We start from the raw sequence: 13,702 nt of genomic DNA on the forward strand, positions 1-13,702 counted from the left end.
CCTTTGCTGAAGACACAAGTTAGGAGTGTGATGGAATACTCTCCATTGTATGAATGAGTGCAGCTGAATTAATATACAAGAAAGCTCCAGGAAAAAGCAGTCTGCTTGATCGGCATCCCATCCTCACCTTAGCATTCGCTCCCATAGTGGCAGCAGTATGTAACATATACAAAATGCACTGCAGCAACTTGTCAAGCCTAACAGAACCTTCTAAACCTGTGACTTTTACCACTCAGAAGGACAGGAGCAGCAGATGCTTGGGTACACCACCATTTGCAATTTTCCTTCTAAGATTACCCCGACTTGGGACTATAACACTGTTCCTTCACTGCTGCTGATCAAAACTCTCTCACAGCATTGTCACTGCATCTACAGCACATTGTCTGCAGCAGTTCAGGAAGGTGACACACCACCAGCTTCTCAAGGGCAATTAGGGATGGTTAACAAATGTTGACCTTAACAGCAATGCTCACATCCTCTGAAAGAATAAAAGTACCTCTGTTTTTTAGAATTTATATGGTCCTTTTCTTTCAGCAGCTGCTATTCTGTCGTGTATACTTCTTCAGCAATAACCTGACTTTTGCATATTGCAGGAAAATGAAAGTAAATTAAAGAAGTACTGTCAAAACCTGAACGTGATTGTAAAGTTCATGCTGATGCTTCATAAGGTTTATGTATTTCAATTGTAATTGAAATAATTCTATTTCCTGCAGGGGTTCATCGTCTAGGTTGTTTCAGTCAATTTGGTCTACTGCAAATGGGGATGCCATTGGAAATACTTTGAAAAATAATATGGATCACAGAATTTCAAATCGTTTAGGCATTTCTCAATACTATGAAGAAAACTCTCAGGCGTTAGCTGAAACAGGAACATTTGATGAACTTTATCAGGGTTTTCAAAATTTTAATCTTTCAGAACCATGGATGTCCATGATTAATCAGGATACCAATCAATGCGATTCTCGGCCCAGTGATGCCTCCTCTTCAGTGAGAAACAATACAATGCCTCATAAAGAAGGGTTCGCCTTGCAGACTAAGGAATTTGATTGCTGTTTACGAGATTATGAGGAAACGGAAAGGGGAGTTTCTGATTTTACTACTCGTAATTTCCGGAATAATTGTAGTACTAGTAATACAAACACACGCAAGGAGCACTACAAAATGGACCGATTTAGAGAGAATAAATTTGCAACTTTTGGAATTAAAGATCATGGCCGGAATTCTGAAAATAATTACGGCTCACATGTTGGTGAACTGTGGGGAAAGGTGCTGCAGGAAAAGCAACCAATACAAAAGGGATATGAAGACTTCAATGCCAGTCCTCTTAAAAATAGCTCTTCTGTTTCACAAATGAACTTCCATGGGCGTCAGTTTTCCAAGGAGAATGGCTTTGTAGGTGACATGAATCGAAAATCTGCTTTAGACTTTCCAAATCAGGAAAACCATGCTCGTATTTTACGAGGCAATTTTGAAAATCAGTGTGAAAAGCTACATCAGAATTGCTTAGATGGCCTTCCTAGGTCGTCTGAGTATGTTAATTTGACAAATATGCCACAGAGTGGTGAATATAGTCCTCATTCTTCCCAAAGCAGCCTGTTATGGTCTGATAGCAACATGTTGAGCTCTGGTGAACCTAGTCCAGTGTTTAGAAAAGATGGGAACATAATTTCAACAAGCTCACAGGCAACTATTTCCGCTGTGAGTAGCGGGTCCCCAGTACAGTTACCAATTGCTGGAGTCCTCCAACCTACTTATTATCCTTCAGCAGCTCCCTTGGAATCCCTAAGGCAAAATGGATGCCAAAAATTTCCTAGCAATACCATTAATGATTGGGGTTCATCCAATGCTGGTGTTCAAGTGCAAGAACAAAAGAAGGCTGGTATATCATTGCAAATTGAATCGTCTGGCACTAGAGATGATCAGTATCGAAAACAGTCTACTGGCTTTGGTACCAACTGGACACCACATCGCAATGATGAACAAGGCAAATATTTCAGATTTCCTAACAAACATGGACACAATGGTGCTAACAACAGAGATGATAAGAGAGGACGGAAAAATGGATATGCACATTCTTTGCAGTCTGGACCTTTTGGTCAAAATCATCAACAGTATAATAGTTACCGTAGAAAGCAAGAACAAGATGGTAGCAATTTGTCTGATTTTATTAATCATTCTTTTGTACCCCCATTCCCATTCATGATGCCTGATTTTAAGCAAAATCAAAACTTCTCCCAATTTGGCCCACATGGATTTTCTTCAGCTGGTTTTCCTTTTCCTCCTTCAACATTTCCGTTCCCTGAACTTATTGACTTTTTTCACTACGATGACTTTAATCAGCTGCACCCTTTTATGAATGACCTTTTTGGTGGAGATATGACCACACCATACTTTGGCTTTCCACCACCTTTTTCCAAGTACAGACCTATGAAGAATCGCAGTGGCCCAGCAAATGAACTTCATATTCGACTGGAAGAGTGTTATGAGCAGTGGCGGGCTTTGGAAAAGGAAAGGAAAAAGGTAAAGAATTTACAGGAAATTCTGTGGTGTTTAAGTTTATTTCTGGTCTTTTCACATGCTGGAATGAACCACTAAGTTTCTAGGAAAGACATTGTCAGATCGTGGAAGAGAGAATCTGAAGAAGGGAATTAAATGTAGAGTTTAAGAATATTTCTTATGCTTTGCTGAACTACATATAGCAGTTTTAAACAAATACTATTTAATTGTGATAGTTTGGTTTCGCAGAACTTGAAAAGATTACCTGTAATTTAGCTTAATAACTGGAAAATATTATTAAAATTAACTAAATATTTTTCAAAGTACATTGACTAAAATACTTGGAATTTAAAATGTTTAAAGTATTTTGAGGGCTCAGATCATGCACACTAGAGCTAGTTCTCACAATAATGATTAAAGATATGATAATATTAAAAGACATTTTTCTATTTTAATTACAATTGAAATTATCTTCAGATATCTCAAGTGCTTTTACTCATCTCCTCAAGTATAAAACTTCTTGACTGCTCTATTACTACTGTCATCTGTTGAGACTTGGTCTTCTTCGAGAAATGAAAATAGGGCATGCTCCACCATTTAAAAAGATTATGGCTGAACATCAACCTCAACTCAACTTTCTCACGCAAACCTCATATCCCTAAAAATCCAAATATCTATTAATCTTAGCCATAATTATACATACTGCTTATTTCAAAGTTTCACAACATTGAGTGAAGAAATTCTCCTCATCTCAGTCCTAAATGGCTGACTCCTTATCCTATTCTGGACTCATTTGCAAGCGGAACATTAATATTGTGCAGTCCTTGCAGAATCTTATGTGTTTCAATATAATCTCTTGTCTCTAAAACTTCTGAGGTCTTAGGCACATCCTAACCAATTTTTTCTTGTAGGACGGCTCTGGAATCCCAAAAATTATTCACATGAAACCTTTGTCACACTTCCTCTGAGGCAACTATATCTTTCCTTGGATTAAGAGATCAAAACTACACAGTACTCCAGGTGTGATTTCACCAAGTCTCTACAATTGCAGCAGGACTTATTTATCTTGTGCTCCAAACCCCATATAATAATTTGTCTGTTTGCTGTACCTGGTTGTTAACTTTGCTGCTTTTAGTATAACAGGGATACTTATTTCTCTGAAATCAACATTTAATACTTTCTCACCAGTTTAAAAAAAACTCTGGGTAAGTCATGGTGGGCGGATGCAGAATATGTGGCAGGAGCCAGAAAGTCATAAATCCGCTGGCATAAAATCACATTGCGGTTGCCCCAGTGGTGGGTTAATGGCAGATTGGACGTCTGGCAAGTGGCATGACCACCATTTGCATTTCACAAATGCTCATTAAAGTGGCTGCCTGCTGGCATCCCATTAGGCTTTCCAAACTTGTGTCATACAAGCGGGAAATCATCCTGGTGTCAAACCTGATAGATAAAGAGTGGCGTACACAAGATGGCCCTCAGTTCTCCAGAGACGTCAAGGTGAGTGCAACAAAAACTACTTGCCTTAATGCCGTGCTGCTTCTGATCCACTGAATACCGCTCTGCCAGGGCAGATTGGTTGCTGTCCTCCATCTCCATGCCAAGCTGGTCTTTTATGGACAGCATTGCGCTGCTGGACCCATGGCCCCTCCTGTGTCACTGTCTTGATTCAGTACTGCACCCAGGGTTGGGGAATACAGGGGTGCCCCCCCAACCCATGTTGTCACACACCAACATCTATGTGGACAGCAGCCATTGCAACAAAGGTCCAAAATTTGACTGGAGCTGGAATGGTGAGGTGGTCAGAGTTGCAATGATGGCATGGTGAAGACTGAGGGAGTAATATGGAAGGAGGGCTGTGCAAGGAGCGGGGTGGGGGAAGGGTGAGGGTGCACGATGGCAAACAAGGAAGTGGATTAAGAGATCGAACAATAGAAGGCAGAGGGAAGACCGAGGGGAGGAAAACTGGACTCTGACAAAGCTGCATGAAATGCAGACAAACAAGGATGTCAAATGGATGGCACATGTATTACTGGAAAGGAATGAACAATGTTTGCAGATTATGGGGTGGGGCTTGTTAGTGTTGCACATTAGGGAAGGTTTGCATAAACATTGAACAAATTGGGGCTGCGGTGAATTGTGAAGGCTACTGCTATCTATGGTCCTCTTTGGAAACAGGAACGATGTCAAGGCTCCTGTTTAAATTCGGGCTGGCAGACAGGAGTCACAGAATGCAGACATTCTTGCTGCGAAATGGCAACGAGTCACAGATGGGCAATCCAGTGGCTATGTGGACCTCACAATCGCTGAGCTCTGGGGCTCCTTAGAACACAAACTCACTTGGTGCCTCTACAGTGACCAGGGTCCAGAACAATTACAGTAAGAAGTCTCACAACATCAGGTTAAAGTCCAACAGGTTTATTTGGTAGCACAAGCCACTAGCTTTCGGAGAGCTGCCCCTTCATCAGGTGAGTGGAAGTTCTGTTCACAAACAGGGCATATAAAGACAAACTCAATTTATAAAATAATGGTTGGAATGCGAGTCTTTACAGGTAATCAGATTACCTGTAAAAACTCGCATTCCAACCCTTATTTTGTAAATTGAGTTTGTGTCTTTATATGCCCTGCTTGTGAACAGAACTTCCACTCACCTGATGAAGGGGCAGCGCTCCGAAAGCTAGTGGCTTGTGCTACCAAATAAACCTGTTGGACTTTAACCTGGTGTTGTGAGACTTCTTACTGTGTTTACCCCAGTCCAACGCCGGCATCTCCACACCAGAACAATTACACAGGGCACACACTCCATTCCCCTGGAAGCAACAGCAAACCAGATTTCAAAACTTGCACTTTTAAAGGGATCGGCAAAATTAAATAGCCTCATGCCAAATTGGAAAAACTACAGTGTGGAAGATAGTAATGCAGTCTTGGAGAGCGAAGGCTATAGTGAAGGTAGCACAACAGGATCAATTGTGCCATCCTATCAGTGAAAGAAAGTTGCGAACTATCAATTACGGCCATTCATCAGTGACCAAACGGATTCCATTCATTCACCATGAAGAAACAAGTGCTCATAGTTACGCCAAATGAATGAATGGAAGTCAGAGCCAAGTTGATTCAATTATGTAAATCACAGGTTGTCATTCCCCCATAGGACTCCAGATGTCACATCAGTGAATGGAATGCCGCTAACCTTTCTGTATGTGCTAGAGTCAGTCCCAGGGGTAACTTAGCACGAGGAACAATGCAATCTAAGGTGCCAAAGCTTAGCTGCCCAACTTCTCCCATTGGTCTGTCTTGCACCTTGTACTCAGCACCCTTTAACCATTCTGGTCTTCAGCATCTCTTTTCAGATCGGAGGCAAAATGAAAATGGATCCAGTAGTTTAGGGAGCTTTTATATGAATCTTTATTTAAGGCAGGAGGCAAAGCTGCCCATGTGTGCAGTTCCAGCAGGAGGCACTGCATGTGGGACAAGGCTAGGGGGAGCATGAGCATCAACAGGAGGCTGAGAAGCAGAGACCCAGGCTGCAGAGATGACTGGTAACACCAAGAGTCTGTCATCCATGAGTCTCCATTCTCCAAGTGAGTGCGAGGCAGTGCAGGGCAAGGCTGTGATTGCCCAAGAGATCTGGTCCGCTACATATTGCACATCCTCCAAGAAGATCTAACGCCATGTGGGTTTGAAGGTTTCCCCCTGCCAGTGGCCCTGTAGGTGGTGGCAGTACTCAGTTTTTTTGCCTCTTGTTCTTCCCAGGCAGCAACTGGGGACCTATGCAGCATTTCACAGTCGGTAGCACATTGGTGCATTCAAAAGGTGACCTTTCAACCTTCACAGGAAGGCCCATCATTATGTGAAATAAAAACAGAAAATGCTGGCCAGTCAGCAAATCTGGCAGCATCTGTGGAGAAAGAAACCGAGTTAATGGACTCAAAATGTTAATGCTATTTCTTTCTCCACTGATGCTGCCAGACTTGCTGACTCTATCCAGCATTTTCTATTTTTAATTTACATTTTCAGCATCTGCAATATTTTGCTTTTATTGCCATTATTATATGAACTTTGCTCTGAATGAGGATAGCTAGGCTCAGAGGTTCATGGACTTTGCCGCTGTCTCTGGTTCTCTAGAGTGCAGTGAGAATTAGACTGCACCCATGTGGCCATATGGGCTCCCAGGCAGAATTTTTTGATGTTCATCAACTGCAAGGCCTTCCTTTCCATTAAGGTGTAGTTGGTGTGCAGATGGCCTATGTTCTGATGGTGCCCACAGAGTGTGTGCCCATGGAATGAATGACGGAGTGCAGATCCAGCAGGATCTGCTGGACTAAAATATTTGCCGACCTTCCCATGGTGGCATCATGGTGCTTGCATGACAGAAACATGACATCAGACTAAATGCAGAAGGACTCCTCCATCGTACGCTCTGCTTTGACGAATAACTGTCGACACTCTGCCTGATGTTCCGCTGTCTCTCTTTGCATCTCCACTGATGAGCTGACAGACACTTCCAGAGATACATTGGCTGGAACTCTACCGCCTTGCCCACCTCGGAATTGGAGCGGGCGAGGGTCCAACATCGGAAATCTCTGTTGCCCTCAGGTGGGAATTTCCAGTCTCACCCAAGTGAGGCCGTAAAATCTGCCCATTATCTACAGGATACAAAAGAATATAGATAAATTGGAGACTTGGGCACAGAAATGGCCATTGGAGTTTAATCCGGACAAATGCGAGGTGATGCATTTTGGAGGATCACATTTAGGTGTGAATCGTACTGTAAATGACAGAACCTTTAGGAACATTAACATACAGCGGGATTTGGGTGTGCAGGTCACAGATCCCTAAAAGTGGCAATACAGGTGGCCAAGGTGATTAAGAAGACATATGGCATGCTTGCCTTCATCAGTCGGGGCATTGAGAACAAGAGTTGGAAAATCATGTTGCAGCTATATAAAATCTTGGTTAGGCGGCATTTGGAGTATTGCATGCAGTTCTGGTCACCACACTATCAGAAGGATGTGGAAGCTTTGGAGAGAGTGCAAAGAAGAATGTTTCTTGGTCTTGAGCGTGTTGGCTATGAGAAGAGGTTGAATAAACTAGGATTTTTTCACTGGAAAGACGTAGGCTGAGAGGAGACCTGATAGAGGTCTACAAAATTATGAGCGACATAGACAGGGTGGATAGTCAGAAGCTTTTTCCAAGGATGGAAGTGTCAATATAAGGGGGTACAGGTTCAAGGTGAGGGGAGAAAGTTTAAGGGAGAAGTGCAAGGGAAGTTTTTCATGCAGAGAGTGATGGGTGCCTGGAACACACTGCCAGAGGATATGGTGGAAGCAGGCACATTTGCAACATTTAAGAGGCATCTGGATGGGTACATGAATAGGGAGGAAATAGAAGGATACGGACTCGGATATCGGCACATGCTTGGAGGGCCGAAGGGCCTGTTCCTGTGCTGTTTTTTCTTTGTTTTTTGTTCTAACCGGGACTAAGCAGGTGGCTGGTCTCTAGTAGCCCTCAAAGTGCTGGAGATCTGGGCTGGCCCTGTCTCCAATTGCTGTGGAGAGTGTCTGTGAGATGTTCTCCAGAAAGTGACCCTGATTCTAACCTTGAGCTATGCCCCACTGATGTATGGGTCTCTGCACTGTTGGAGGGTGCAGCTGAGCATGGTTAATGGTTTTTCCTAAGCCCCCTTATCCTCAGACTTGATCCAGGGGCCCATAGAAGTGCTGGGCTGGCTAGCTGACCGCGTCCTGCTTGTACCTGCAAATGACAGAAGGACGGTTTTAGTGGATGAGCTGAAACTGATTTTGTATCTTTTCCCCAATAGAATAAGACGAAGAAAGAATGTCCGGGGTGTGTGGGGTCCTTGATTATGCTGGCTGCTGGGAGTGTAGACAGAGTCAATGGATGGGAGGCTGGTTTGCAAGATGGACTGAGCTTCAGCCTCATCAAACAGACAATGATCTCTGCTGTCCATTCTCCTGTCTGAGCTCATTCATGCTTGTGCGCAAGTTTGGCCCATATGGAGACAAACGAAAGAGATGTGATCAGAGAGCAAAGGTTGGGTGAAATGCATTTCCCCTATGTTTGGTGCGCCCTACCCAGAAGGAACAGAGATTTGATTTGATTTGATTTATTATTGTCACATGTATTGGTATGTAGTGAAAAGTACTGTTTCTTGCACGCTATACAGACAAAACATACCATAGGTAGAGAAGGAAAGGAGAGAATGCAGAATGTAGTGTTACAGTCATAGCTAGGGTGTAGAGAAAGATCAACTTAATACGAGGTAGGTCCATTCAAAAGTTTGATAACAGCAGGGAAGAAACTGTTCTTGAGTCGGTTGGTACGTGTCCTCAGATTTCTGTATCTTTTTCCCGACGAAAGAAGGTGGAAGAGAGTATGTCTGGGCTGTGTGGGGTCCTTGATTATGCTGATTGTCTACAGTGCCCACTATCTTGGAAAAACAGAGTCAATAGATGGGAGACTGTTTGTGTGATGGACTGGGCTTCGTTCATGACCCTTTGTAGTTTCTTGTGGTTTTGGACTGAGCAGGTGCCATACCAAGCTGTGATACAACTAGAAATAATGTTTTCTACGGGGCATCTGTAAAAGTTGGTGAGAAATGTAGCAAACATGCCAATTTTCCTGCCAATTTGAAGTTCAAGCAACAAGGTAACTGGGAAGGTGTTGACATGTGTTTCCTGCAACTGAATGTATGAGATCCATGAAGAGAGTAGCCATTTGAGTAAATGATGCCATACTGAGAGTTTGATAGTGGACGGGGCTGAGAGAGGACTTACCCTGGCAGAGTGGATGAGATAATTCATCTGCCTCCTGCACTGGATAGCGCTTTATGGGCAGGTGACAGTCAAGCTCTCCTCCTGGGCAACAGTGTCCCAGACCGGAGAGGTTAGGTGAGGTCCACTGTTTCTTTGAGCCGTCCCTGAAGAAGAGGACATGCGTTGGACCTGGGCTCCCTGAATTGGGGCCTCAAGGGCTCTGGTGCTGGAAGATTGAGCTGCCTTCTACTTGAGGCTATTAACCTTTTTCTCTCTGGGTTGCTGATATCCTGAATGGTTTGATGAATACAGGTGGACGAAGAGAGTGATACAAGTGTGCTGGACCGATGTTTAAATATGGCGCTGGGACTTTCAAATCCTCTAGCTTATGGTGGGCAGATGAATCAGCAGTCAGCCCGCTGGAGAGTCGGAGGTGAACTCACCTTTGCATAATTAATGAATACTTAATGAGGTTCCAAGCACCAAATCTGATGTGGGTCCCCCCCACCCCCCAATATTTTGGTCAGTGAGACAGGCATCACCAGAGCCTCCTGCAGTTAGTCTCAAGGTTGGAGAATTCCACTTTCTGTTTTCTAATCTTTCTATCAAAGTTAATAACCTCACATTTTCCTACTTGATACTCCCTCGGCCATGTTCTTCTGCTCATGTCAAGACTCAATGCACTCACCCTGTGGTTTTGGGAAGAAAAAGGACTCTCCTGTGACTTCAGCAATGAATTAATTGTAACTATTTTCAAGAAGAAAGATGCATCATTCCATGGAAACTCTCAAGGTATTTCCCTCTTGTCTATAGTCAGGAAAATCTTGACATGCATTTGCCTTAGTTACCTACTTCCTGTGGCTAAGGAAATCCTCCCAGAGACACAGTGTGGCTTTAGACCTTATCAAAGGGAACCTCTAACATGGTCTTTGTTGCCAGACAAATTGAAGAAAACTATCAAGAATAACGCCAAGAACACTTTCATTCATTAATTGGCCTAATCAAAGCATTTAACTCAATGAGTTGTGAGGCTCCAATGATTTGGATGGCCAAGAACCTTCATCACAATCCTGCAATTGCTTCATGATGATATGACTGAAACTGTCTTAAGTGGGAGATCTGAAACCGACACCTTCAAAATCTTGCCTGGAGTCAGGCAAGGCTACATGATAGCCCCCATACTATTTACAATCGTACTTGACAATGGCTGTTTACCTCATCAAAGATCAACTGTCTGGTACCAGTAGTAAGTACCATTTGGATGGAAAACTCTAACCTCAGCTGCCTCTGTGACAAAATTAAATTGACCACCATAGATCTCATCATTACCTTTTGCACATGACTGCAGTGGCATTGCCCACTCTGCACCAGATTTGCAAACAACATTCGATCTCTCCAATTCTGCAAACACGGAACTCTGATTTCCCTTAAGTGTTGTCAAAACAAAACTTATATATTTGCCCACACCCAGTTAGCCAGATATTCCACCCTTTGTATGATGATGGAGAGACTCTGGAATATGCTGAGCACTTCCCATATTATGGAAACCACCTCTTCCAAAAGGCCACCATTAATGAAGAGATCCAACACTGAATCATCAGCTTCAGCTTGACCTTCTACAAACAAGCGAGTGTTTGACAACAAAAACTTTTGCAAGTCAACAGAAGTCCTAGTATGCAGAGCAGTTGTTGCCAACTTATTCCTATGCTATAGTAAGATTTGAACTATGTATCAGTGACACGTAAGAATAATAAATAAATTCTATCAGTAACACCTATGTCATATTCTCCAGATTCAGTGGAAGACTATTAAACAAATGCTAGTGTCCTTGTTAAAGCCAGTGCCACAAGCATTCAGGCAAAACTCCTGCAAAATCAACTTCCATGGACTGAACACCATGTCCAGATGGCTAAAAACTGTTTACCAGACCAGTCCTATTTTGTCAGTTGTCAAATGACCGACTTTCAACAAATTGTTTCAAAGATATTCTGAAGCTCTTCTTGAAACATATTGGATCATTAACATTATTGTCTGGTAGTAACTTGTTATCAAGCGTTCAGAACAGTCACAACTTGTCCATCAAGCTGCAGGATGCTTTGAGTCACAACATCTTAATCACAAGTTGAACAGCTGCAGGGAAGGGAAAAAAACGAAGCTTCCTGCACTCTGGATCCCATTACATTATGGACTGTCTGCCTCATGTGCCCAAAGATATGCAGGTTGAGAAGCTGCCTGTTCCGTTATATGGCAGAAATTCAGGACCCTGAATTGATGTCATCCTCAAATTGAGGGACATCTATCGACAACTCCATTTTCTTTCCAACTTGTTTACACCCCATTGAAGAATTTTCTCAGGCATGGGGAGGCAGATTTTGATGCAATAAGGGTAATTAAGAATGTTCTTTTATACTTTTATTCCTGTAGTTTCAGAAGAACTACAATTAGATTGCTGGTTTTCTTGTTCTGACAACACGAGATGCCTAGGACTCTAATCTTGGAGCCCGTGAAGGCCGCATCAAAACCTGCCCACCTTTGTGGAGGTAAATTTGGTCATGGGGCAGGAGGCAACTTGTGCAGTGGAAGGAGAGGGAAAAAAGTCTGAGAAGTGGAGCCCTGCGAAGAGCTCCCACTGTCATTAACCCTTTCTCCATCTTCCCTTTCAAGACCTAACTGCATTCCCCTGCTAGCCAAAAGCATAAGAGCACTTGGCTGCATGTTAGTGTGATGTTCAGCAATGAAGGCAATGCTTTGTTAGATGCTTTGTAAACTGGCAAAGAAACAGTACTCCAATTGTGGCCTAACCAATTCCCTGTATAGATTCATTTGCCTCCTTGCATTTATAATTAGTGCCCCTATATTTAGCACTTAGGATGCCTTTTTTTGATCCTTTCTGCCTGAAACTATTTTTTAAGATCTGAATCTAGATCTTTCTGTTCCTCTGTATTGAGAATTTTTATCTTATTAGGGTATGTTTCCATTCTGTTCTTTTACTAAAAATGTACTGACTGAATTTCCGACATTTCTTCAGTTCATTAGTGTTCTTCATTGTTTATCAACTCTCTGATTCATATCATTAGCAAATTTTGATATTCCTCTACACTTGTGTCCATTCATGTTCACAGATGATGTGAACCTATTCATCAAAGTTACTTCACGAACTTGTAACAGACACCTAGGAAGACAAATTTAAAACATTGATCTCATTCTTCACTTTTATTTTATTTTTTTATTACAGACTGAAGCTGAGCTTGCAAGAAATTTTCCTGGAAAGCGAGTGTCCAGTTCAAACAATACTCCTATTCCTCGCCTGCCTTCCAATCCCTCAAGAGTAGATCGTTTAATTGTTGATCAGTTACGTGAACAAGCTAGGGTACGTTTCGTATTAGGAGTGTTTATTTTCTGTTTAATTTTTTACCACAATTTGTTTTTGTTTTGTCCATTCGCTCAGGCCTTAATTAACATTCAATTTTGAATTTTTTTGTAATTATGAGAAGTTGATTTTAAAATAAAAATTTCAATTAAAATAGACACAAAGGAATAGCGGGTATGCGCTAAACATTTGTGAATGTATATAGTAATTTGAAGGTCTTAGGCTGTACCCAATCACACAGTGGCTATGCAGAGAAAGAGTAGGGAAGCAACCTGATGATAGGCCACTAATATTGTATCTTTGAAATGGATATGAAAGAACAACCCTAGACCAATACATAACTACTTTCTTCATTAATTTTTCCTTTCCTTTGTGTTGCCACAAAACTGAAGAAATATGGGCACAAGTCTATTACTTGTTCTCATAGTAGACTTGTAAACATTTAGGAACCTTTTTAATATTCAATTTAAATTTGGCATTGGTTTCTCTATTTTAGAATCCCTGCAGTGCAGAAAATCTGCAGGTCAGTCTATTGAGTCTGCACTGACTCTCTGACCTAGGCCCTATCCCCATAACCCCACATATTTACCCCACTAACCTATACATTATGGGACACTAGGGGCAATTTAGCATGGCCAATCCACCTAACCTGCTTTCAGTAGACCATGCAGGAGAGAAGCTAGGAAAACTGCTGAGATTCTGCCAAAACAACAGAGAAATACTAGGAGGTGTGAGAGGTTGTCTTTGTGATGATTCTTGTTTTGCTTTTTCCTTCAACTGTGCAGTCTTCATCTTTACAGTTTTGAAAATAGGCACCTCTGTAAGTCTCTGGCACTTATAAGTGGTTTTTTAAGCATCCCACATTGAACTGCATATAATAATAAATCAGTGAGTCTGTGGAATCTTTCTACTAAAATGGAATGTCCTGACTCAAGAAAAACTGATGTGACCTGCAGATTTTCTTTCCAGGGACGCAGGTGCTAAGAGGAGTCACGCAACCTCAAAAACCATGCGAAGGCATCCACAGGGGATGCCGGGTGCTGAGGTGGTCTGGTTTAAA

General features: G+C 42.3%; 1 protein-coding gene across 3 annotated transcripts in view; it reads left to right on the top strand.

The window, feature by feature from the left end:
• Positions 1 to 13,702, top strand: part of LOC144505339 (meiosis-specific coiled-coil domain-containing protein MEIOC-like) — a 94,084-nt gene that overhangs the window by 62,492 nt on the left and 17,890 nt on the right. For all 3 annotated transcript variants that reach the window (XM_078231462.1, XM_078231477.1, XM_078231470.1), the window contains 2 exons: positions 714 to 2,520; positions 12,508 to 12,642. In XM_078231462.1, coding sequence (XP_078087588.1) covers positions 714 to 2,520; positions 12,508 to 12,642 — 1,942 coding nt within the window. The remainder of the gene's footprint in view (positions 1 to 713; positions 2,521 to 12,507; positions 12,643 to 13,702) is intronic.

Source organism: Mustelus asterias, chromosome 2 (assembly GCF_964213995.1).
Source record: "Mustelus asterias chromosome 2, sMusAst1.hap1.1, whole genome shotgun sequence".
NCBI lineage: Eukaryota > Metazoa > Chordata > Chondrichthyes > Carcharhiniformes > Triakidae > Mustelus > Mustelus asterias.